Source organism: Hemiscyllium ocellatum, chromosome 1, assembly GCF_020745735.1.
Source record: "Hemiscyllium ocellatum isolate sHemOce1 chromosome 1, sHemOce1.pat.X.cur, whole genome shotgun sequence".
Lineage (NCBI taxonomy): Eukaryota > Metazoa > Chordata > Chondrichthyes > Orectolobiformes > Hemiscylliidae > Hemiscyllium > Hemiscyllium ocellatum.
In genome coordinates, this window is record NC_083401.1 from 146,181,841 (window position 1) to 146,205,818 (window position 23,978).

The following is a 23,978-nucleotide window of genomic DNA, read 5'->3' on the forward strand; positions in this document are numbered from 1 at the left end:
AGCATGGGGCCGACTCAGGTTGACTGAAGATCAATCGATAGATAAGATGAAATTCAATTAAATTGATAACATGAGACTCAGTAGAGATAGACTTTCACCAATCTATCAGTTATATTAAAGCAGATATATCTCAAATTGCCATGTATTTAATACTGATATGCAACAAAACAGAATTCCAAAGAAGCCTTAGCTTAAAAACAGTTCTTGATCCTGCCTTCTCATTGACCAATCTGCCTTCAAACCCAAACATTGAATGGAGCATGAAACTGCACAACAAAAGTGACTCCATAATCTCTGAAGTCCAGAGCATGACTGCTACTAATTGGACTGAAACCTTCACACAACATGCAATTAAGACTAATCCTTTCGTCGCTCCTGCTTTCCAGGAGTCAATGAATACTAAGACTACTGTGCCACCGTGGGCGGCACGGTGGCACAGTGGTTAGCACTGCTGCCTCACAGCACCTGTAGACCCGGGTTTAATTCCTGACTCAGGCGACTGACTGTGTGGAGTTTGCACGTTCTCCCCGTGTCTGCGTGGGTTTCCTCCGGGTGCTCCGGTTTCCTCCCACAGTCCAAAGATGTGCGGGTCAGGTGAATTGGCCAAGCTAAATTGCCCGTAGTGTTAGGTAAGGGGTAAATGTAGGGGTATGGGTGGGTTGCGCTTCGGCGGGTCGGTGTGGACTTGTTGGGCCGAAGGGCCTGTTTCCACACTGTAAGTCTAGTCTAATCTAATCTAAACTAAAGACAATTTTTCGTGGGTTATGATATTGAATCTGTTGTCACAACTGAATCCCACTAGGTCTATTGAATCAAATTGCTTTTTAGTCTTCATGGCTTTGTACCATTTTGAATTTATTGGACCTTGAATGCCCAATTACACAACTGACATGTATTCTTGAATGTATTTGAATGAAAAATGAGTGAACAATGAAGACATTGTTCATGATTATCTGTTAGATGAAATATGATTACCCATTTATTTAATGTTGGCACAGATCTTTCAACAATTTATTCAAGTGTTCCAATATTCCAGTCAAAACATCCAGATAAGAGGTCAATTTTTCTGTGCAAGTCAAACATAACACTTGTACTAGTTAACAACTGAAACTGAATCTCTTGGTCTAACTTGAAGCTTTTGATCGAGTTTTCACTCTTACCACCTTAAGGGAGTAGTCGCCACCTTTGAAAGGGACCCATACCACCCCATTTTCTATTTCATATGGCATGTTGTTACGGGGATCATACAGTCCCCCATTGTAATAAATTCCATTTAGATTAGCCGATTGACAACTGTTGTACCACCAACCTCCTCCATAGAATTCTGCACAGTTCTCCTCCCATTTATCATTATCTCTGTCATAAGTACTAAATTTCATGCTTGCATGGGAGGTATGTTCACTATCCAGAGATATTCCTGATATTAATGCATCCCCAGCATTTCCTCCATAATCGGCAATGTTCAGCCGATAACTTTCTGATTCAGATCCCACAGTTACAGTGTATTCAGCAAACACCTCATTCCCTGACCAGTCCTCTAGCTCTACACGAAAGATGTTTTCCTTCTGTGTGAGTAAATGGAGGACTTCATTTCCCAGCCAAATATTTCCATGGCCTTGATCATCAATGCTACCAAACCCTTGTTTGTACTCAGCCCAGGATCGGTTAAAGTTAACTGATCCATCCATTCGCTGCTGAACCAATACCCAACCACCCAGTCCAGTGCTCTGATCACAGTAAACTGTCACTACGCCAGCAGAGCCGGTAGGTTTTATCTTGAATAAACCATCTTCATCACCAAATGCATGCTTTTGTATGATGTCATTGCAATCTGAAAACAAATGTTAAAATGCATGTTAAATTGGACATATTGAGAGTAGTTGAACAGCAGTTTGAGTTGGACACAAATAAATAAGCCATTGTTAAACATATATTCCCTGCAATCTGGTTGTCAGCATCACAAAACACACTTTCCAGAAGGCTTTTTAGATATTTTTAAACAATTAAATTCCATACTCAACAAACATTTATATACCTTATACTTTATCAGCTTATGAATTGTTTTTTACTGTTTGCAAAACAAGTTACAGTCATCAATCAGGAATGCCTATCCACGAAAAATATATAACACAGTTCATTGATTTGATCTGCATATTGATCTGTGGGAAAAAAGGCAACAAATTTTAACTTAAATTATAATTAATCATACCTTTGCCAATGTAGTCTTCAATCTTCTGTACTTTAAAGCTAGGGGCATGCAAATTCGGAAATTCCTCTCCAATTTCATCATCAAAAGATGAGTTTGAGTCCAAAGTAACTTGGGTGGTATTGGAGACTTTTGAAAAACCCTTAGAGTCCTTTGTATTGGTGGACTGATGGCCACAGCTGCCGTTAACAGATTCAGTATGAGGTGCATTGTCTTTGGAACTTGTCACCTCTTTGGTTGAAGCGCAAGTATGTTTTCTGTTGTTAGTTGTTATAGAATTGTTAAAATGCCCTAAAGTTGAATAATTGATGAAATCACTAGAACGGTTGGCCTTTTTTTGAGGTAAATTAACAAAAGAGCCCTTACTTCTTTGCTGCAATGATATTTTTTTTAAATTTATTTGTCCTGAATTGAGGAATGACAAATAAGAAAAAGCACCTTGATTGACTGTCTGTGTGTCATTATGTTTGGTGAAAGTTTGATTTATGACAATTTTAGAACCAGATATGGAGTGGTTTGTTTTTGTGGCATAGGAACTATATGAAGAGTTTGATTTGGCTGAAACATTTGCGAAAAGTGGCTCTTCAATTCTGTTATCAAGGCTACCATGCTTTAGGGATGCATAGGTTTTCTCTGTGCTATTTAGTCCATGGGTTAAGGGCACAATGCTACCCTTCATGCTAGTTGTATGAGTGTCGACATCTTTGATAGTGGATATAATGTTTGGAGTAATTGGCGTAGAAGTTAAGAATGAACCTTTGTAAAAGTCAGGATCTAGATGTGAAGTTGCATGTGGTACGTCATTCTCTATGTTAATTAACCCAGTATGGACATCCTCCCAGAACCTAGGATATTCATGATCAATATCAAATTTGAAACTAGTTCCTTTCTTAGATTTCTTCATCAAAGTCATTTTCAGCTTATGTATTGGCTTGACATCCACAATCCTGTCCAGTTTTATGCCTGTCATTGATTGAAGGGATTTCTCCATTCGGGCATTGCTCTCTTTGTTGACTTTGTAAACAACTGATGTTGCACAAGACCCTTTGCAAGATTGTATCTTGATGCCAATGTCAACCTAACAAGAAGAAGGAATATTCAAATCAAGCAATACTAATTATTAATGGGAAGAATGAGAGTTTCTATTTTACTCCTTGCATCCTCAAAGCCATGGAATTCCCAAAGAGCAACCTGATAGTGAAAGGAATAGTGATAGAGATAACCTGGGCTGCAAGGTGGCTCAGTGGTTACCACTGCTGCCTCACAGCACCAGAGACCCGGGTTTGATTCCTGTCTCCGGCAACTGTCTATGTGGAGTTTGCACATTCTCCCTGTATCTGTTTGGGTTTCCTCCCACAATCCAAAGAGTTGCAGGTCAGGTGAATTGGCCATGCTAAATTGCCCATAGTGCAAGGTGCATTAGTCAGGGGTAAATTTAGGGTAGGGGAATGGGTCTGGGTGTGTTACTCTTTGGAGGGTTGATGTGGACTTGTTGAGCTGAACGTCCTGTTTCCATACTGTAGGGAATCTAATCAAGGATTCTCTTGGATGAATTACATTACTGAGTCATTATTGAAGGCCTACAAAAATCAGCAGCGTATCGATCAGCTGTTTAAAGGAGAACATGGACCGACTCTAAGATTATTGAGTGAAATTATTCTTTGGCAGTAGTACAAAAAAAGTTGGTAGTGAATTGGTCACCCATTTTACACAATGCCCACTGATTTTTCCCATTAACTGGCCTCAAGAATAAAGAGACCGTGGGTGCAAAATTAATTGTAAGCAGCACAAAACAGACAGCCAAAGGAAAGTCTTTACACGGAGACTTGTGAGACAATGGACTTCACTTCCAAGGTTAGCGATTGAAACAGAAGCATGTTTACATTGGGTGAATGGGGGATGAAGGGAATGTGGACCAAGAGATATTGAGAGCCAGGTGGGGAAATGTGATTTACAATTAGATAATTATGATTATAAATTATTGGATCAAATGATCCATTTTGACATTTTAATCTTTGGCCCTGATTTTCACAGAATGAGAGTGATTCTGCATAGCAGATAGGACTCAATTCTGTGATTCATATTCCCTTTCCAGAACCCCCAATTTTCACTGGTGATGATTTTAACACCCATTCTGGCCAGCTCCATTGCAAATGATACACCTCTGAGCACTGTGCAGATTTAATGAAATTCGGCCAGATTTACAGGGTTAGATTAGACTTACTAGATTAGACTTAGATTAGACTTACAGTGTGGAAACAGGCCCTTCGGCCCAACAAGTCCACACCGACCCGCCGAAGCGCAACCCACCCATACCCCTACATTTACCCCTTACCTAACACTACGGGCAATTTAGCTTGGCCAATTCACCTGACCCGCACATCTTTGTGACTGTGGGAGGAAACCGGAGCACCCGGAGGAAACCCACGCAGACACGGGGAGAACGTGCAAACTCCACACAGTCAGTCGCCTGAGTCGGGAATTGAACCCGGGTCTACAGGTGCTGTGAGGCAGCAGTGCTAACCACTGTGCCACCGTGCCGCCCACAGATTAGATTAGATTCCCAACAGTATGGAAACAGGCCATTTGGCCCAACAAGTCCACACTGACCTTCCAAAGAGCAACCCACCCGACCCATTCTCCCACCCTATTTTTACCCCTGACTAATGCTAAATTGTCCATTGTGTTAAGTGCATGACCACTTCACCTGACCTGCACATCCTTTGGACTGTGAGAGGGAACTGGAGCATCAGAGGAAACCTACTCAGATACGTGGAGAATGCGTAAACTCCACACAGTCAGTTGCCCAAGGCAGGAATCAAACCGGGTCCCTGGCGCTGTGAGGCAGCAGTGCTAATCAATGTCCCACCATGCCATCCTTATGAGTCATGGCTCAATGTCCCTCAATGTCCCCAATGAACCAGAGTCTAGGTTTGGGAACCTTCTGAAAGTTTATGTCATGTTTCTTACCTTCCACCTTATAGCTTATACCTTATAGTTCAATGGCAACTCCTTCCCACCACCCATACCCATGAAATCTTATAGTTCACATGCCAATACTGCAACACATGGCCCACCCACTCCCATGCCCTTAAACAGCATTATGACGCTTGATTGAAAACACAGACTCTTATAATAAGATAATGTGAATAAGTCTGTCTGTACAGGTCCAAAAGAACTGTTGACTTTTGTCTATAATCTGTTTTATCATTGTCTCAATGTCAATTTGCAAAAGATTAAGAGGTGTCAGGTGCTTAAAGTTTCTGTTATTGATACATCAAAGGTTGGTTTTTTTGACACATTTGTCAATCACTATTGTCGGAAAACCACTTTTTCTCAAGATCGTTACTTTTTTGAAAGTGTAACTATGTTTGATTAATTGGCTCTTCATATAATGCACATTGGGGAAGTTAGCATGGGGAATATAAGGATGTGTGATGGAAGCATGAATTGGCATTGAGTTGACATGTGGGCCTAGTGGATGTGATGGGGCAAGAACTGTAGTGCCTAAAATGTAACCAAACCCTGGCCAAAGTCTCAGAGAACCAAGGCAGATTGTGAAAAGAATAATAACCATGCTACCCTAGTACTCAGCAGCTTTCATTGCTACTTCAGGTCTGTTTCTGGGTGTAGTGGGCCTGCCTCTATCCTGCACCCATGTGGTTGGACTGAAGCAGGGTGCAAAAGAGCCTATTTACTAAGATGGCATTTTTACAGAGTGGGGAAATTTCCTAAATCGAGCTACCTGTATTGGCAGTCAACATCTAAACATTTGTGCCTTTCTATGTCTTCCTTAACTAAAATGAAATCCTGAAACCCAGTTCCAAAAACATCTTATGAAAATAAAGACCTATTTCATGGTCCTTGGTCCAAACATATTAAACAAATGATGGGTATCATCTATGTTCATTCATAACATATATTACACACAGTGAACAGAATCTGTTATAATTACATCTGTTACATGTGGGAGAAGTGTAAGATTTGCAAGAAGACCGTAGAGGTTTTGAATGTTTAATGATCAGAGCTGATGTTATTGTTTGACAAGTCAGATCTCATACTGAACTCTGACTTGATGGATTTTCTTTTTATTTTGCTGAGGTGGTATCTCCTTGAAGGGAATATACAATGCTGCAGAAAATTGCTATCTTTTATTACTATCTTTGCCTCTGGAACCATGACTCACCTTCTCGCAGCCTAGTATAAATACCTCCCTATTTCTCCGCTTTTTTTTAGCTTTGACAAAGGGTCAGTTAGACTCAAAAAAATCAGCTCTTTTCTCTCCTTACAGATGCTGCCAGACCTGCTGAGATTTTCCAGCATTTTCTCGTTTGGATTCAATGCTGCAGATTTGGATTTAACTATAAAACAGAAGTTTTTTATACAAAAGAAATGAAGATAAAATAGAATGAATCAAATTATTTACAATTAACAAACATTTAATGTTTTCGAAGCACATGTTAAAGATATAATTCTGTCAATTCCAACAATATGCCATAAGAATATACAAACACCAGAGAGAACATCTTCTCTAGTTTTGGCTTGAACTCCTGAGCATGAGAATGATGACAGTCTGTTGCACAATTCACTGTGTAACTGGGATTTGGGTCTTCACATAACTTGTCCAGGGTTTTAACCAAAGACCTCCAGTAAACCTACTTTTAACTATTCTAAACTATCATTTCTGTTTCTCAGGAGCAACTGACTTACATATTGAGCTACAGCTAAGAATCCTGAAGAACTGACAACCTGAAACTAAAAGAAAAATATTTCTTCCCCCAAGCAATGAGTGTTTCACCTCAGCCCAATAAACAATTTCAGAATATGAAAGCTCAATGCATTACATCGTTTACTTGTAAATTCTCCCAATGTAAATGGAAATCCATTATTCCAAAATGACTTCTGTTAAACCGTGTTTTTTAAAGAGAAATCATCATGGCTAAAGGAATGCTTACAAGTTATTTCTAGTATGCCTTGACAAGGTACCACACAGGAGACTGCTAAATAAGAGCCCATGGTGTTATGAGCAAGGTTCTGGCATGAATAGAATGGTTGGCTGACTGGCAGAAGGCAGAGAGTGGACATAAAGGGGCCTTTTTCAGGATGGCAGCCATTGATTAGTGGAGTTCTTCAGGGCTCCTAATGGGACCACAAATGTTTGGCTTATATGTTAAAATTGTGGACAAAGGAAATGAAGACATTGTTGCTAAGTTTGCAAATGACACAAGGATAGGTGGAGAGACAGATAGTGTTGAGGAGACAGGGATGCTGCAGAAGGACTTGAACAGGATAGGAGAGTGGGCAAAGAAGTGGCATCTTATTGTTATAAAGTTGGTAGGGCCAGGTTAAATGAGTCATGCAAAATAGAGCACATGGAATGTGGGTAAGTGATAAGTCATGAAGCTTTGGAAGAAAACATAGAAACACAGATTATTTTTAAATATTGAGATGGGAAGATGTTTATATTCAGAGGGATCTTGGTATTGTTATACATAAGGCATAGAAAGTTAACATATAAGTACAAAAAATTAAGATAGAAAACAACATTTTCCCTTGTTATCAGAATTATTATTTATTATTTACTTATTACCTGTGATTCAAGGAAAAAATCCCATTGTCACCTTCATAGGGCAACTATTGGATGATTAACTATAAATATTGTTCGGTCAGGGTCACTAAATGTTGAGAACCAATTATCAAGTGGCTGCCAGTTTTAAGGAGATTTTCTCTCTGGATGGATTTCAACACTGCCAAAGTAATTCAATGTTCAGAAAAACTGGAACTTTGAACAGAAATTGTGACAAGGATTTTTGAAAATCCCATTCAATCAATTCTGCCGTGTATGATGTTAATGATGAAGAAAGAATCCTCAGTATTAATATTGTAAATATAACCGACAGACTTTCATACCTGCAACTTTCAAAATGAAAAGCTTACACTATCAAAATAAGTAATAAATAGACTGCAGCAGTTCAAGAAAACAGCTCACCACCACCCTCTCAAAGGCAAGTAGGGACGGGTAATAAGTATTGGCCCAGCCAACAATGCCCACACCCCAGAAATGTGTGAAAAAAAATCCTTACCTCCAGTCTTAAGACAACCTTGAATTGTTCTAATATGTTATTTTTTAGTTGTTTTAACCTGAGATTTTGATCTTTAGTTTTGTTCTGCAAGATGGTAAGTCTGGAATTCAGATAATCCACCAACTGATAATAAGTGTCCCCAAGTCCTAAAAAAATGACAAACAAATTTTTCTAGATAGATTTTCATAGAGTTCTGCATGTGTATATTTAAAATAAATTAATAGTTTGAACAAAATCCAAATGAACTTTGAAGTTGCATTTCCTGAATCAAAATTGAATGGGACTAGAATTATGAGGGGAAATCCTCAAAGAATGTGCTATTGTGATAATTTGAGTTTGTCAATCAATTTAATTTGTGTGGAGATTAAAGCTGAACTCTTTAAGAAATATGAGCAGAGGAACCACTCACCACCCATCCTGCTCAGATTCTGTCTGATTCTGTTGACAGCTTCAGTCACCGTAATATATGTGTTCCTAAATGCTGTGGAATACATGTCTAACATTCGTTGAAGGTCTTGGATCCTGTTATCATTTTGTTGATTCTCAGTCTCGATTAATCCCTGCATTTTGCATCCAGATGGACATTTAGAGCCCTATTGAGTTAAGGCAAAATTGTAACATATTTTAGCTATTTCCGATGTATGATTTCTCAAAAAAAAGAAATGACAACTGTATCACTTACCCAGTCACCATCCATACAAATCTGCCATTTCTTTTCTGGACACTGTGTAGATTTAAATTGGTCACCACTTTGAGGATCCCGTGGCACAAAGGAGGACTGGGACTGAATCTTCAATCACAATAAATAAAAAGGGCATTGTTTTCATATTCAACACTGATTTGCAAACATTGACATGGTATGTTCTCTTGAACAATGGGGAGCTTATGTGTGAAAATAAAATGCACTCATCGATAACAGATGCCATTGCTTTACTAAATTTACAATCATGATCAGACAACATTTATGGCTTTGCATAATAAAACGTATGATATTCTTCTAAACATTGGAGATAGTTTCATGTTTTCACTGTTCAAAACAAGCATTTAAAAGAACCTATTTAATTACAGACAGAACACATCACTATGGTGGGATATAAATACATTCACTTCCATCGGGCAGTATTACAGAAATGAGGGGAGCTTACATCTTCTTTGACTAGGTGTCAATAGAGTGGAGCGTATCAACTGCCTGATGTTCCTTCAAAAATTTCATTATTTCAAAATATGAGCACTAAATATATATCTCATGATATCTTGTTAGTTTGGAGTGAAGTAGCTTGAAGTTATACTAACCGGCAACCACCTGCCAATTATACTGAGTTCAGAAACCAAGGTGCACGGCACAAGCAAATAGACTCCATGATGATTAGTTTATAATACTAGGAAATAGCAGGTGAGAGTAATTCCTCCCCTCTAATCTTCTGAAGAAGCTTCAGTCTGCCACCTTGGCTTTGTACCAGAGTGGAGTTATAATGCATTTGGAGCCAAGTCAGATTGTTATGAGATGACCTTCAGTTTTTGTTCCTACTTCAGGATACTTGATATTTCTATGGAACCTCGCTTCCATGTTTAGATTAGATTACTTACAGTGTGGAAACAGGCCCTTCAGCCCAACAAGTTCATACCGACCCGCCGAAGTGCAACCCACCCATACCCCTACATTTACCCCTTACCTAACACTACGGGCAATTTAGCATGGCCAATTCACCTGACCTGCACATCTTTGGAGGAAACCAGAGCACCTGGAGGAAACCCACGCAGACATGGTGAACGTGCAAACTCCACACAGTCAGTCGCCTGAGTCGGGAATTGAACCCGGGTCTCAGGTGCTGTGAGGCAGCAGTGCTAACCACTGTGCCACCGTGCCGCCCACAATGTTGTACCACAATTTTCACATCAGCCTACACCCAAAACTACTTTGTATATGTGGAAATAGCTGTATAACTGAAGCCTTAGCAACACATTGGATAATAATTGCATATGTTTTAAGCTCACTTCACTGGTGATGATAATTTGGCATAAGATATGACAATAACTTTTAATTAAATATTTTGTTTTCCATGGAGATAATGTCATTATACTCAAATGACAAGAACATTTTTTCTTTCAAAAGTTGATTCTTACATTTTCCAAACCTACATCCTGTTGCAAATCCCAATCACAAGGACCAACCTACAAAGGAATATCGCACCCCATTTCACTTCATTACATTCACCTAATTCAATACAGATTAACAGCGAACATGTTTCAAAAAGAGCAGTACTTCTGAACTGTTGCAGTTCACAACTACTTTCTAAATTTACTACTAAGGAGTCATTAGTTTGGCCTACACCCAAGATATAAATCACAGCCCATGGACCTTCATAATGTTTCCTCTGTCTATGACTTATTCATAAGGAAAACTTACCCAGTCAACTAACATGAAGCATACAAACAAACCAAAAGCTTGTTCAACTCTCATTTTTCTAGCTCTGCAGCAAGGTTTGAGGAAATGTCACTTTTCTCTCCCTTACCAAATTTCAAACCTACAAAATCAGAATCAGTCAGTGTAAGTGGGAAGCCTGTTTACCTGAATTGTGGAGAACCTGTTGATTATTTACCACCCAGGCCTTTCTGATATTCTTGGTTTTTACTGATGTTTGTTGACACACCAAAGGTCAATAGATGGTAAAGTCTGTGAAACCTTTAAGCAAATACAACATGGAATTTATGTGGCAACTCCACAATGCTTTTAATATAGATGCCTCCACAACAAGTGTAGGTAATAGCAGAGTGGTTTTGTTTCTGAATGTATAAACCAGACATCAATGTGATATTCTGGGAAATTGGACTTGAAATCCATCATGTGCATTTTTAATTGACAATAATTTGTAAGTTAAAAAAAGCAAATAATGACCATGAATTGGTTGAGCAGCAGCAGAAATATACTCCAAAATAATCTACAAACTAAAGTTCCAGTACAGCTACAGCACTGGCATCTATCCAACAATGTGAAAAATTACAAATTAAAATTACTCTTGATCGTCAGTAAAATTATAGAAAGTGTTATCATCTGTACTATGAAGCAGCACTTGCTGAGCAATAACCTGCCGATTGATGCTCAGATTCGGTCACTCCAGGACCACTCAGCAAAAAGAGCTGAGGTGAGATGAAAGTGACAGGCCTTTTACATCAAGGCTAATATTTGACCGCTGTTCAGAATCATACCTATCCAAAAAAAGTAGTTGCTTGAGATCTGTGATCACAGCTCCAAGAGACCACTGCAGCAAATCCTCAGGGTACTGTCTTTAACACAAATAATCTTCATTGTTTAATCAATTCCCTTTCCTCCATTTTAAAGTAAGAAGTGGAGATAGAGTCAGAGTCATGGTGTCCTATAGCATGGAGACAGGCCCGTTGGCCCAAACTGATCCGTGTCGATCAAAATGCCCATCCATGCTCACCCCCATTTCCCCGCACTTGGCCCACATCCTTCTAAACATTTCCTATCCATGTATTTGCCCAAATGTTTTTTAAATGTCGTGATTGTACCCATCTCAATCACTTCCACTGGCAGTTCATTCCATATGCATACCGTCCTCTGTGTAAAAAGTTGCCCGTCATGTTCCCTTTAATTGTTTCCACTCTAACCTTAAACTGATGCCCTCTAGCCCTTGATTCCTCAACCCTGGGAAAAGACTGAGTGCATTTACCCTCTCATAATCTTATGCAGTCCTATAAGATTCACACTTTAGTCTTCTAAGCTCGTAAGAAAAATATCCTAACTCATCCAATTTATCTCTAAATCTCAGACACTTGAGTCCTGGCAACATCCTTGTAAATTTCTTCTGCACTCATTAAAAGATTGGGGAGACTGGGCTTGTATACCCTTGAGTTTAGAAGACTGAGAGGGGATCTGATTGAGACATATAAGATTATTAAAGGATTGGACACTCTGGAGGCAGGAAACTGATGGGTGAGTCTCGAACCAGAGGACACAGCTTAAAAATAAGGGAAGGCCATTTAGGACAGAGATGAGGAGAAACTTCTTCACCCAGAGAATGGTGGATGTGTGGAATGCTCTGCCCCAGAAGGCAGTGGAGGCCCAGTCTCTGGATTCGTTTAAGAAAGAGTTGAATAGAGCTCTCAAGGATAATGGAATCAAGGTTTATGGAGATAAGGCAGGAACAGGATACTGATTGAGGATGATCAGTCATGATCATATTGAATGGTGGTGCAGGCTCGAAGGGCAGAATGGCCTACTCCTACAATATATGTCTATTGTTTATTGTCTATTCCAGTTTAATAACATGCTTCCTATAGCAAGGTGACCAAGACTGAACACAAGACTCCAAGTGCAGCCTCACCAATGTCCTGTACAACTGCAACATAATTTTCCAACTTCTATACTAAATGACCTGACTAATGAAGGCCAGTGTGCCAAAAGCCTTCTTCACTGCCCTGTCCACCTGTGACTTCACTTTGTTTGCACCATGTCCTATTCATGACTCATCAGATACTGAAGCAGTCATGCCAAAAATGCAAGACCTGGAAAATATTAGGACAAGTGGCTGGTGAGATTTGTGCCACAGAAATGCCAGGCAATGACCATCTCCAGCAAGATGTATTATCACACCTTGACACTAAATGGCATTACTATCACTGAATCCCATCATGGGGATTCCATTTACCAGAAACTGAAACTGGACTAGCCATTATTACTGCAATGGCTAGAAGAGCTGATCAGAAACTAGGAATACTGCAATGAGTAACTCACTTCCTAACTCCTCAAAGCCCATCCTCCATCTACAAGGCACAAGTCAGGAGTGTGATGGAATATTCCTCACTTGCCTGGATGGTTGCAGCTCCAAAAACACTCAAGAAGCTCGACATCAACTCGGACAAAGCAATCCAGTTGTTTGGCACCACATCCACAAGCATCCACTCTCTCCACTGCCAACAGTGTGAACTATCAATAAGATGCACTGCAGAAATTTACAAAAGATCTTTAGACAGCACCTTCCAAACTTGCAACCACTACCATCTAGAAGGACAAGTGCAGCAGATAGATGGGAACACCATCACCTTCACATTCCCCTCCAAGCCACTCACCAATCTGACTTGGAAATATATTGCCATTCCATCACTGTCTTTTGGATACTATCCTGGAGTTATCTTCCTAAAGGCATTATAGGTCAACCCACAGTACCATGGACCACAGCGGTTCAAAAGGCAGCTCACCACCACCTTCTCAAGGGCAACAAGGGATGGAAAATCTCTGCCAGCCAGCAACACCCACACTCTATGAATTAATTAACATAGACTGTACAAGATGCAAGGTGCCTGGTGTCAGCCTATTAGTTAGTGCCATCAAGAAGCTCTTGAATCTGGCAATGTATCATAGTCTCCATTCACATTTCAACCCATAACTGCATAGCCCTAGAGGAGAACCTTTGGCATACAAGTGTCCATGTTATAGGAGAGGTTTGTTTTATTACTATTAATATGTGGGACATGGACCTTCCTGAATTTTGTCTTGTAGATGGTGGACAGGCTTTGCAGAGTTAGGCTGTGAGTTACTCACTTCAGTATTCCTAGCCTCTGACCTACTCTTGTAGCCATTATATTTATGTGGCAAGCCCTGTTGACATTCTATATAATGGCAACCTCCAGGATGTTGATAGTGGGGTTTCAGTGATGGTGACACCATTGAATGTCAAGTGGTGTTATTTTTGGAGAAGATCATAGCCTGGCATTTATGTTGTGTAAATGTTACTTGTCACTCATGGATATTGTCCAAATCTTGCTATCTTTAAACATGGACTACTTTAGTATTTGAGGAGTTGCAAATGGTGTTGAACATTGCACAATCATTGGCGATCATCCCCACTTCAGCCCTAATGATGGAGGGACAATATGAGTCATGCCTACCACCATAAGGTCAACATGGGAAGGGTGAGGGCAGTAACAAATTAAGAATACTATATATGAATGCACGAAGCATTAGAAATAAAATGGATGAGCTTGAAGCTCTTTTGGAAATTGGCAGATACGATAACTGAGATGTGGCTTCAAGTGGGCAGGGCCTGGGAAATGAATATTTAAGGCTACACGTGCTATCGTAAGGACAGACTGACGGCAGAGGGGGTGGGGTGGCTATGTTGGTAAGGGATGATGCGCGGGGGGACCTAGAATCAGGGGATGTAGAGTCAGTATGGATAGAGCTGAGAAATTCTAAGGGTAAAAAGACCCTCTTGGGAGTTATCTACAGGCCCCCAAACAGTAGTCTGGGTATCGGATGTAAGTTGAATCAGGAGCTGAAATTGACCTGTTGCAAAGATGTTACTATAGTTGTTATGGGAGATTTCAACATGCAGGTAGACTGGGAGAATCAGGATGGTATTGGACCTCAAGAAAGAGACTTTGTGGAGTGCCTCCGAAATGGATTCTTAGAACAGCTGGTGCTGGTGCTGGTGCCTACCAGGGAGATGGCAATTCTAGATCTGGTATTGTGCAACGAACCAGAATTGATCAGGGACCTCGAAGTGAAGGAGCCATTAGGAAGTAGTGACCATAATACAATAAGCTTCAATCTGCAATTTGAGAGGGAGAGGGTACAATCGGAAGTTACAATATTTCTGTTGAATAAAGGGAACTATGGAGCTATGAGGGAGGAGCTGGCCAAAGTTCAATGGTGCAATACCTTAGCAGGAATGACAGTGGAGGAACAATGGCAGATATTTCTGTGTATAATGCAGAAGATGCAGGATCAGTTCATTCCAAAAAGGAAGAAAGTTCCTAGGAGGAGGCATGGGTGGCCGTGGCTGACAAGGGAAGTTAAAAAACATATAAAGTTACAAGAGAAAAAGTATAACATAGCAAAGATAAATGAGAAAACGGAGGACTGGGAAGCTTTAAAGAACAACAGAAGATTACTAAGAAGGAAATACGCAGAGAAAAAATGAGGTACTAGCCAAAAATATAAAGGAGAATAGTAAAAGCTTTTTTAGGTATGTGGAAGGCAAAAAAATGGTTATGACTAAAATTGGGCTCTTGAAGACAGAAACAGGGGAATATATTACGGGGAACAAAGAAATGGCAGAAGTATTGAATTGGTACTTCAGATCTGTGTTCTCTGGGGAAGACACAAGCAATCTCCTTGAGGTAACAGTGGCTGAAGGACCTGAACTTAAGTGAATCTATATTTGCCAGGATTTGGTGTTGGAGAGACTGTTGGTCTGAAGATTGATAAGTCTCCGGGGCCTGATGGTCTACATCCCAGGGCACTGAAGGTGGTGGCTCAAGAAATCGTGGATGTGTTGGTGATTATTTTCCAGAGTTCAATAGATTCGGTATCAGTTCCTGCAGATTGGAGGGTGGCTAATGTTGTACCACCTTTTAAGAAAGGTGGGAGAGAGAAAGCAGGAAATTATAGACCAGTTAGTCTGACCTCAGTGGTGGAGAAAGTGAGATCTGCAGATGCTGGAGATCAGAGCTGAAAATGTGTTGCTGGAAAAGCGCAGCAGGTCAGGCAGAATCCAAGGAACAGGAGATTCGATGTTTCGGGCATAAGCCCTTCTTCAGGAATCACTTCTTCAGGAATGATTCCTGAAGAAGGGCTTATGCCCGAAACATTGAATCTCTTGTTCCTTGGATGCTGCCTGACCTGCTGCGCTTTTCCAGCAACACATTTTCAGCTCTGACCTCAGTGGTGGGAAAGATGCTGGAATCTATTATAAAGGATGAAATTACGACACATCTGGATAGTCGTAACAGGATAGGTCAGAGTCAGCATGGATTTATGAAGGGGAAATCATTGTTGACTAAACTTCTGGAACTTTTTGAGGATGTAACTCTGAAGATGGATGAGGGAGATCCAGTGGATGTAGTGTACCTGGATTTCAGAAAGCTTTTGATAAAGTCCCACATAGGAGATTAGTGAGCAAAATTAGGGCACATGGTATTGGGGGCAAAGTACTAACTTGGATTGAAAGTTGGTTGACTGACAGGAAACAAAGAGTAGTGATAAACGTTCCATTTCAGAATGGCAGGCAATGATCAGTGGGGTACTGCAAGGATCCGTGCTGGGACCGCAGCTTTTTACAATATATATTAATGATATAGAAGATGGTATTAGTAATAACATTAGCAAATTTGCTGATGATAGTAAGCTGGGTAGGAGGGTGAAATGTGAGGAGGATGTTAGGAGATTACAGGGTGACATGGACAGATTAGGTGAGTGGACAGATGCATGACAGATGCAGTTTAATGTGGATAAATGTATGGTTATCCACTTTGGTGGCAAGAGCAGGAAGGCAGATTAATACCTAAATGGAATCAATTTAGGTAAAGGGGCAGTACAAAGAGATCTGGGTGTTCTTGTACACCAGTCAATGAAGGTACTGCAGGTAATGAAGAAGGCTAATAGCATGCTGGCCTTCATAACAAGAGGGATTGAGTATAGAAGCAAAGAGGTTCTTCTGCAGCTGTACAGGGCCCTGGTGAGACCACACCTGGAGTATTATGTGCTGTTCTGGTCTCCAAATTTGAGGAAAGACATTCTGGCTATTGAGGGAGTGCAGCATAGTTCATGAGGTCAATTCCTGGAATGGCAGGACTACCTTACGCTGAAAGACTGGAGAGACTGGGCTTGTATACCCTTGAGTTTAGAAGACTGAGAAGGGATCTGATTGAGACGTATCAGATTATTAAAGGATCGAACACTCTACACACAGGAAACATGTTTCCACTGATGGGTGAGTGCCGAACCAGAGGACACAGCTTAAAAATACGGGATAGACCATTTAGGACAGCGATGAGGAGAAGCTTCTTCACCCAGAAAGTGGTGGGTGTGTGGAATGCTCTGCCCCAGAGGGCAGTGGAGGCCCAGTCTCTGGATTCATTTAAGAAAGAGTTGAATAGAGCTCTCAAGGATAGTGGAATCAAGGGTCATGGAGATAAGGCAGGAACAGTATACTGATTAAGGATGATCAGCCATGATCATATTGAATGGTGGTGCAGGCTCGAAGCGCAGAATGGCCTACTCCTGCACCTATTGTCTACTGTCTATTGTCTATTCAGCTTTAGCCATTGCTTGGAACTCTGTGTGCTTCTGCAGAACCATGTGTCTTGGCAGAGAACAGCAGGCCCTTACAGAGCTCATTCCAAGATCTTTTGTGGTTCACCTCTTGTCTTCAGTGATGGAAATCTCCTGCCATGCCTGTTTGGTCACTGTGGGCAGATTCTGCTGACCACTCAAACACACTATCCTCAACCAGGGTCTGAAGGCATTACCCTTCCCGCTGCAATGACACTGGCCTCTTTGTGATAATTGGGCAACACAATGAAGAAAAGGGTATGCAATCTTTCAGATTTGAATGGTGCCACATATAGTTTCTGTTTGCTTTCATACAGGACCAATGTTCTCTAGTTCAGTGTGGGTGTAAATCTGCTTCCCTGTCCACCCACATGGCCACAAAGAACACAAGGAACAATGTCTGCCTAAGCCACAACAGAAACTACCCAGAATGCCTCAGCCTTGACCAAACAGGCTAACTAAGACACCAGGCAGCAGACAGGAGATGCCTCAAGTCACTTCCAGACTGGGGAATACACTTCCCGAGACAGCCCAACAATAGACTTCATAGCCCTCAATAAATACAACTGCTCCTGAAGCCCTCAGGGCAACCAGGCTCCTCACACATACTGGAACTCAACAAAGGGTGCTCAGGCTGAGATGCACCAAGGTAACTCACCAGTGACCAAGCTACAATGGAAACCCACCAAGGCCAAGAAAAAAGACATTTGCACCTACTCTGACACAGGATCGGAATCTCCTGTTTCAATTACGGATTGATTGCTACTCCCTGACAGCTGATTGTTCTCCCATCGGTTCCATTCTTCTCTTGATCAATCTGTAATTCACACCATTGTACTGTATTCCTATAAAAACTACCCGCACTTAACTGCTCGGGGAACAGACTGTCAGTTCTGTGTCAGCCTCGCCAATTTCTCTTCCAGCGATATCGCTTGTAATAAACAGCTTGTCAATTTCACCCGATCCACACGTGTGTCGTCTCTGTTCAATTGAGTAATTTCTCCAACATTCAGTAATGCCGATTATTATATGAATGCATGGTGCACAGTGCATGGAGTCTGGCCACTCCAACATAGCAAGCGGTACTCCCCAAATAAAAATTACTGTGCTGACTCACTCTCTCTAACTCACATACTGGTCTGTGATGACCACATGCAGCTCTGAGACTTCTGGTCAGGGATCATTTGTGGGGCCATGCCCTTAAAGATAGGTGGAAAGGGATGAGGTGGAAGAGACATGGGTCCTTCCTACATTGTCTGACAATTATCTCCTGAGGCACTATACTGATCTGAGCGAACACAGAATATTGCAAATAGTTAACGGTGACACATTCATAACTGTGTCTTGTAAAGCTTTTCCAACCTTAGCTTTCCAGACTGCACTCCTTTATGAAAGGGAAATTATATTCCAGTAATCTCTAAACTTTCTAATGGGAGGCCATGATAGACCAATTCTTCCAGTGAAGGCAACCATTGTGAGAGTTAATATCTGCCTGACCCTTCTCATAGACATCTTCTCCCAAGATCAGCAATTGTTTTAGGTTCCCCCTCCATGGATTAATTGCAAACACAGAGCCTAGCTTCATTTGACAAACACCTGCAACTTTTTTGTACAGGTGGATTGTTACGTTATAATCCTTCACAAGTGCAATGATTGCACCAGTCTTGTGCATTTTCTCCTTGCAGAGAGAGTAACAGTTGATCACCTATCCACACAAGAAATATCACAACCATTTCTTTTTCTTAGATTATGAACATCAACAGAGGGTTTCCTTCAAGGCCCAGTTATAGGAAGTTAGTGACTGAATGCAGCAGTTTAAAATCAGAAGGATACAATGAAGGCCTGCTTCAATAAATATATTATTTCTGACATACATGGTACAAGTTATGCATTCAGACCAAACGAATATGGTGAAGAAGAATCACAATAAATACTCAGTAAGATAGAAGACCTGCAAGATAAACTGTTTCAAAGTTACTCATTATTGAGTTATATTTTGATCAGTGAACATTTTATTTTGTGAATATCATTTCCATAATCACAAAAGTACAAGAATTATTGTGCTCTATCAATTTCTTAACAGTTTCCTGTGTTAACTTATCATTGTAGCCTTCAAATCCTATTGAAAAGTAAATATGACATCAACTCTTTCTGAGTTAATGAATACAGTATTTATTGTTTATTTTTCAAAGTTAATTTCACAAATATACTTTGTGTAAGAAAGTAATATTCTTGGTTCAGACATGCTAATCTGCAAAAATGTCCTTTCAGTTTTAATTGATGCCATGAACTAAATTACTGACTCAACTACATTGTCCATGGCATTCATTAATTTACAGTCCTTAAGCCTTGTTCCTTCCAGCAAAAACACAAATCAGGTTCTTTTAGCTTTTTCATGTGTTGGGGTAAATCAATTGATTTACCAGATGGCAATTAAGAGGCAAACACATTGCTGTGAAGTCACATGTCAGCCAGACCAGTTAAGGATAACAAGGTTCCTTCCCAAAAGGACATTAGTGAACCAGATGGGTTTTTCCAACAACCAGTGACAGTTTCACGGTCATCAGTAGACTCTTAATTCCAGATTTTTATTGAAATCAGATTCCACTACCTGCATGGCATGATGTGAACCAAATCCCCAGAATATAGGCTAGGGCTGTTTTCTCTGGAACATTGGAGGCTCAGGGGTGAGTTTATAGAGGTATATAAAATCATGAGAGTCATGGATAGGAAAAGTAGGCAAGATCTTTTCCCTGGGGTAGGGAAGTCCAGAATAGGTTAGGGTGAGAGGGGAAAGACATAAAAGAGACCTAAGGGGCAGCATTTTCACGCAGAGGGTGGTGCATGTGTGGAATGGGCTGCCAGAGGAAGTGTACAATTGCTGGTACAATTGTAACATTTAAAAGACATCTGGATGGGGATAGGAATAGGAAGGGTTTAGAGGGATATGGGCCCGAGTGCTGGCAGGTCGGTCTAGATTGGGTTGGGATATCTGGTCGGCATGTACGAGTTAGACTAAAGGGTTTGCTTCCCTGGTGTACATCTCTATGACTCTAACATGACCAGGGTCATGAGATTAATAGGTTATCAATAATGCAACTAGAATGTCGCCATCCATACACCTTACTTCCTACTGTACACAGTACTCCAGATATTGTTTCACCAATGCTTCTTTTTATTTGCAATTTCACCAATTTCAAAAACATGTCTTTATGTTTATACTCCATTCATGTAGCAATAAACACTAAAATTTCATTTACTTTCCTTATAACTGCTGTAACTGAATACGAACGTCCTGCACCCTGTATGGACGTCGCTCTGTACTGAATTGTTTTGAAGTTTCTTTCCATTTAGGTAATAAGTTACCCCTATTTATTTTTCCAACTAAAATGGACAATCTTCTCACTTATTCATGTTTAATTCCTCCTGTTAAATTTTGGCCTAATCACCTAATCTATCTATATCAATTTGTAAAATTCTTATTTCTTCAGTGCAACGTACTTTCTGACGTATTTAGTGTCATTACAAAATTGGCTCCAGTATGTTCTAACCTGCATCTGAGTTATTAATATCCATTGTAAATAGTTGGGCCCCAAGGATCAAACCCATGGCTCCCTACTAATTACAGCTTGCCAACCAGAAATAAACCCATTTATCCTGACTCTGTGCTTTCTATTGGTTAGTTAATCCTCTATCCAAGCTAACATTTTAGCCCCAACCCCATGTGATCTTACCTTGTGTATTAATATTTTGTGTGGCATCTTACTAAATGCCTTCTGGAAGCCCATACATGCTACAGTTACAGCCCCCCATTGAATCCCTACATTGTGGAAGCAAGCTATTTCGCCCATAGAAGCCACACCAAACATGCGAAGAATATCCTATCCAGCCCCATCTCTGCATCCCATTCTTGTAACCTGGCATTTCTCATGGTGAATCCACCAAATCTACAAATCTTTAGACTGTGGGAGAAAACTGGAGGACCCAGAGAAAACTCATGCAGACACAGGAGAATGCAGAAACTCCATACAGACAGTCACCCAAAACTGGAATTAAACCCTGGCAACATGAGGCAGTAGTGCTTACTATTGAACCACCTATCTTTGAAGAACTCTGGTAATTTAGTCAAACATGATTTACCCTTTATATTATCATGCTGACAGTGATAAGTTGCATTTTAACTTTCCAAGCTTCCTACATGAATATCCTCATGCTTAAAGAGAGGAGCTTCTTTTGTTTGTCACATGGGATTGACCAAGTGAATCTATTGGTTTCATTCCTGTTCAGTTTGTTTATGACCGAACACTTTAATTTGGGCATTAGGTGCTCATATTACTGTCTTTACAAGATGAGTCACTGAAAGCATGACTCAATGGTCCATACAGAGTAGTTAAAAAAGACAGGTAAATTAAATGATTAAAGTAACACCCCAGACTGAAATGAAAAGAATTGGCAGTGGCACATCAATGTGTTTAAGGAGGAGGGGATGTCTTAGCAAATACGTCAGGTAGTATGGAGAGTGAATGATGAAAGAAAATAGGAAGGATGCCTTTTCCAAATCAAAACACTGACAATCCAGTTAGCTAACACTGCACTATTACATAGTGCCAATTTTAATGCAAGAAGTGTGTTGAACATAGTGAGTAAAGATCACTACTTGGGACTACGATGTTGCTGCCATTACGGAGACTTGAATATCACAGGGGCAGGAATGGTTTTGGATACTCCAGGGTTTAGATGTTTTGAAAGGAATAGGGTGGGAGAGAAAAGAGGTGGGGAAGTGGCGTTGTTAATCAGAGATAGCACCACAGCTGCAGAAAGGGAGGTGGCCAAAGAGGGTTTGTCTATTAAGTCAGTATTTGGTGGAAGTCAGAAACAGGAAAAGAGCAGTCAGTTTATTGGGAGTTTTCTACAGACAATAGCAACAGGGACATGGAGGAACAGATTAGGAAGTAGATTTAGGAAAGTACAGAAGTAATAGGGTTGTTTTCATGGGTGACTTCAACTTCCCTAATATTGATTGGAACCTCCTTAGTTCAAATAGTTTAGATGGAGCAGATTTCATCAGGTGTGTCTAGGAAGTATTCCTGACTCAATATGTATATAAGCTACCTAGAAGGGAGGCCATATTGGATTTGTTACTTGGCAATGAACCAGGTCAGGTGTCAGATCACTCAATGGGAGAGCATTTCAGTGATAGTGATCACAAATCCCTCACCTTTACTATACTCATGGCGAGGGATAGAAGCAGATGGTGTATGGGAAAGTATTGATTAGGGGAGGGTGAATTACATGTTATTGCATAGGAACTATGGAGCATAAATTGGGAGCAGACGTTCTTGGGGAAATTTGGATTAGATTACTTACAGTGTGGAAATAGGCCCTTCGGCCCAACAAGTCCACACCGACCCGCCGAAGCGCAACCCACCCATTCCCCTACATTTACCCCTTTACCTAACACTATGGGCAATTTAGCATGGCCAATTCACCTGACCTGCACATTTTTGGACTGTGGGAGGAAACCCACGCAGACACGGGGGGAATGTGCAAACTCCACACAGTCAGTCGCCTGAGTCGGGAATTGAACCCGGGTCTCTGGTGCTGTGAGGCAGCAGTGCTAACCACTGTGCCACCGTGCCGCCCATAAGCATGACAGAAATGTGGAAGTTGTTTAGGGAGTACTTGCCACAAGTGCTAAACAGTCCACTGAGGTAAGGAAAGGATGGTAAGGTGAAGGAACCTTAGATGGCAAGAGATGTGGAACATCTAGTCAAGGATGGCAAGAGATGTGGAACATCTAGTCAAGAAGAAGAAGGAAGCTTACTTAAGGGCAAGGAAGCAAGGATCAGACAGGACTCCAGAGGTAGCCTGTACAAGGTAGCCAGGAAGGAGGTAAAGAATGGACTTAAGAGAGCTAGAAGGGGGCATGCAAATGTCTTGGCAGGTAGGATTAAGGAAAAACCCAAGGCGTTCTACACTTATGTAAGGAACAAGAGGATGGCCAGAGTGAGGGTAGGGCCCATCAGGGATAGTGAAGGGAACTCGCACCTGGAGTTGGAGGAGGTAGAGGAAGTCTTTAATGAATACAATGCTTCAGTATTCACTAATGAGGGGGCCCTTGTCATTTGTGAGGACAGTGTGAAACAGGCTGATACACTAAACAGGTTGATGTTAAGAAGGAGGATGTGCTGGAAATTTTAGAAACATGAAGACAGGTAAGTCTCCTGGGCAGGACGGGATACAGGAGAAAGTGAGGACTGTAGATGCTGGATATCAAAGTCAAAGAGTGTGGGGCTGGAAAAGCACTGCCAGTCAGACAGCATCCGAGGAGCAGGAGAGTCCACATTTTGAGCATAAGCTCTTCATTGGAAGTGAGGCTTGTTGGCTGAGAGATAAATGGGAGGGGGGTTGGGCTAGGGGGAAGTTAGCTGAGAATGCGATGGGTGGATGAAGGTGTGGGTGAAGGTGATAGGTCAGAGAGGAGGGTAGAGAAGATAGGTGAGAAGGAAGATGGACAGGTAGGTCAGTTCAAGTGGGCAGTGCCAATTTGGAAGTTTCGATGTCGGACAAAGTGGGAGGAGGGGGAATGTATATCTCTAGGACACACAAACGA

The 23,978-nt window shown here is 41.0% G+C and overlaps 1 protein-coding gene across 1 annotated transcript; it reads right to left on the reverse strand.

Moving 5' to 3' along the window:
• Positions 1 to 1,124: 1,124 nt before the first annotated feature.
• fga (fibrinogen alpha chain) lies at positions 1,125 to 8,855 on the reverse strand. The gene is made up of 2 exons (XM_060828799.1): positions 8,699 to 8,855; positions 1,125 to 1,831 (listed from the first exon to the last, which is right to left on the reverse strand). Exons 1-2 carry the CDS (start codon positions 8,853 to 8,855, stop codon positions 1,125 to 1,127), a joined length of 864 nt encoding a protein of 287 aa, XP_060684782.1.
• Between the last annotated feature and the right edge of the window lie 15,123 nt (positions 8,856 to 23,978).

Bases quoted from the DNA above. Each gene is read 5' to 3' on its own strand.
- fga (XM_060828799.1), bottom strand. From the start codon at position 8,855: ATGCAGGGATTAATCGAGACTGAGAATCAACAAAATGATAACAGGATC. The intron at 1,832-8,698 runs GTGAGTGGTTCC...ATTTGTTTTCAG, and splicing joins GAATCTGAGCAGGATGGGTG to ATTGCAATGACATCATACAA.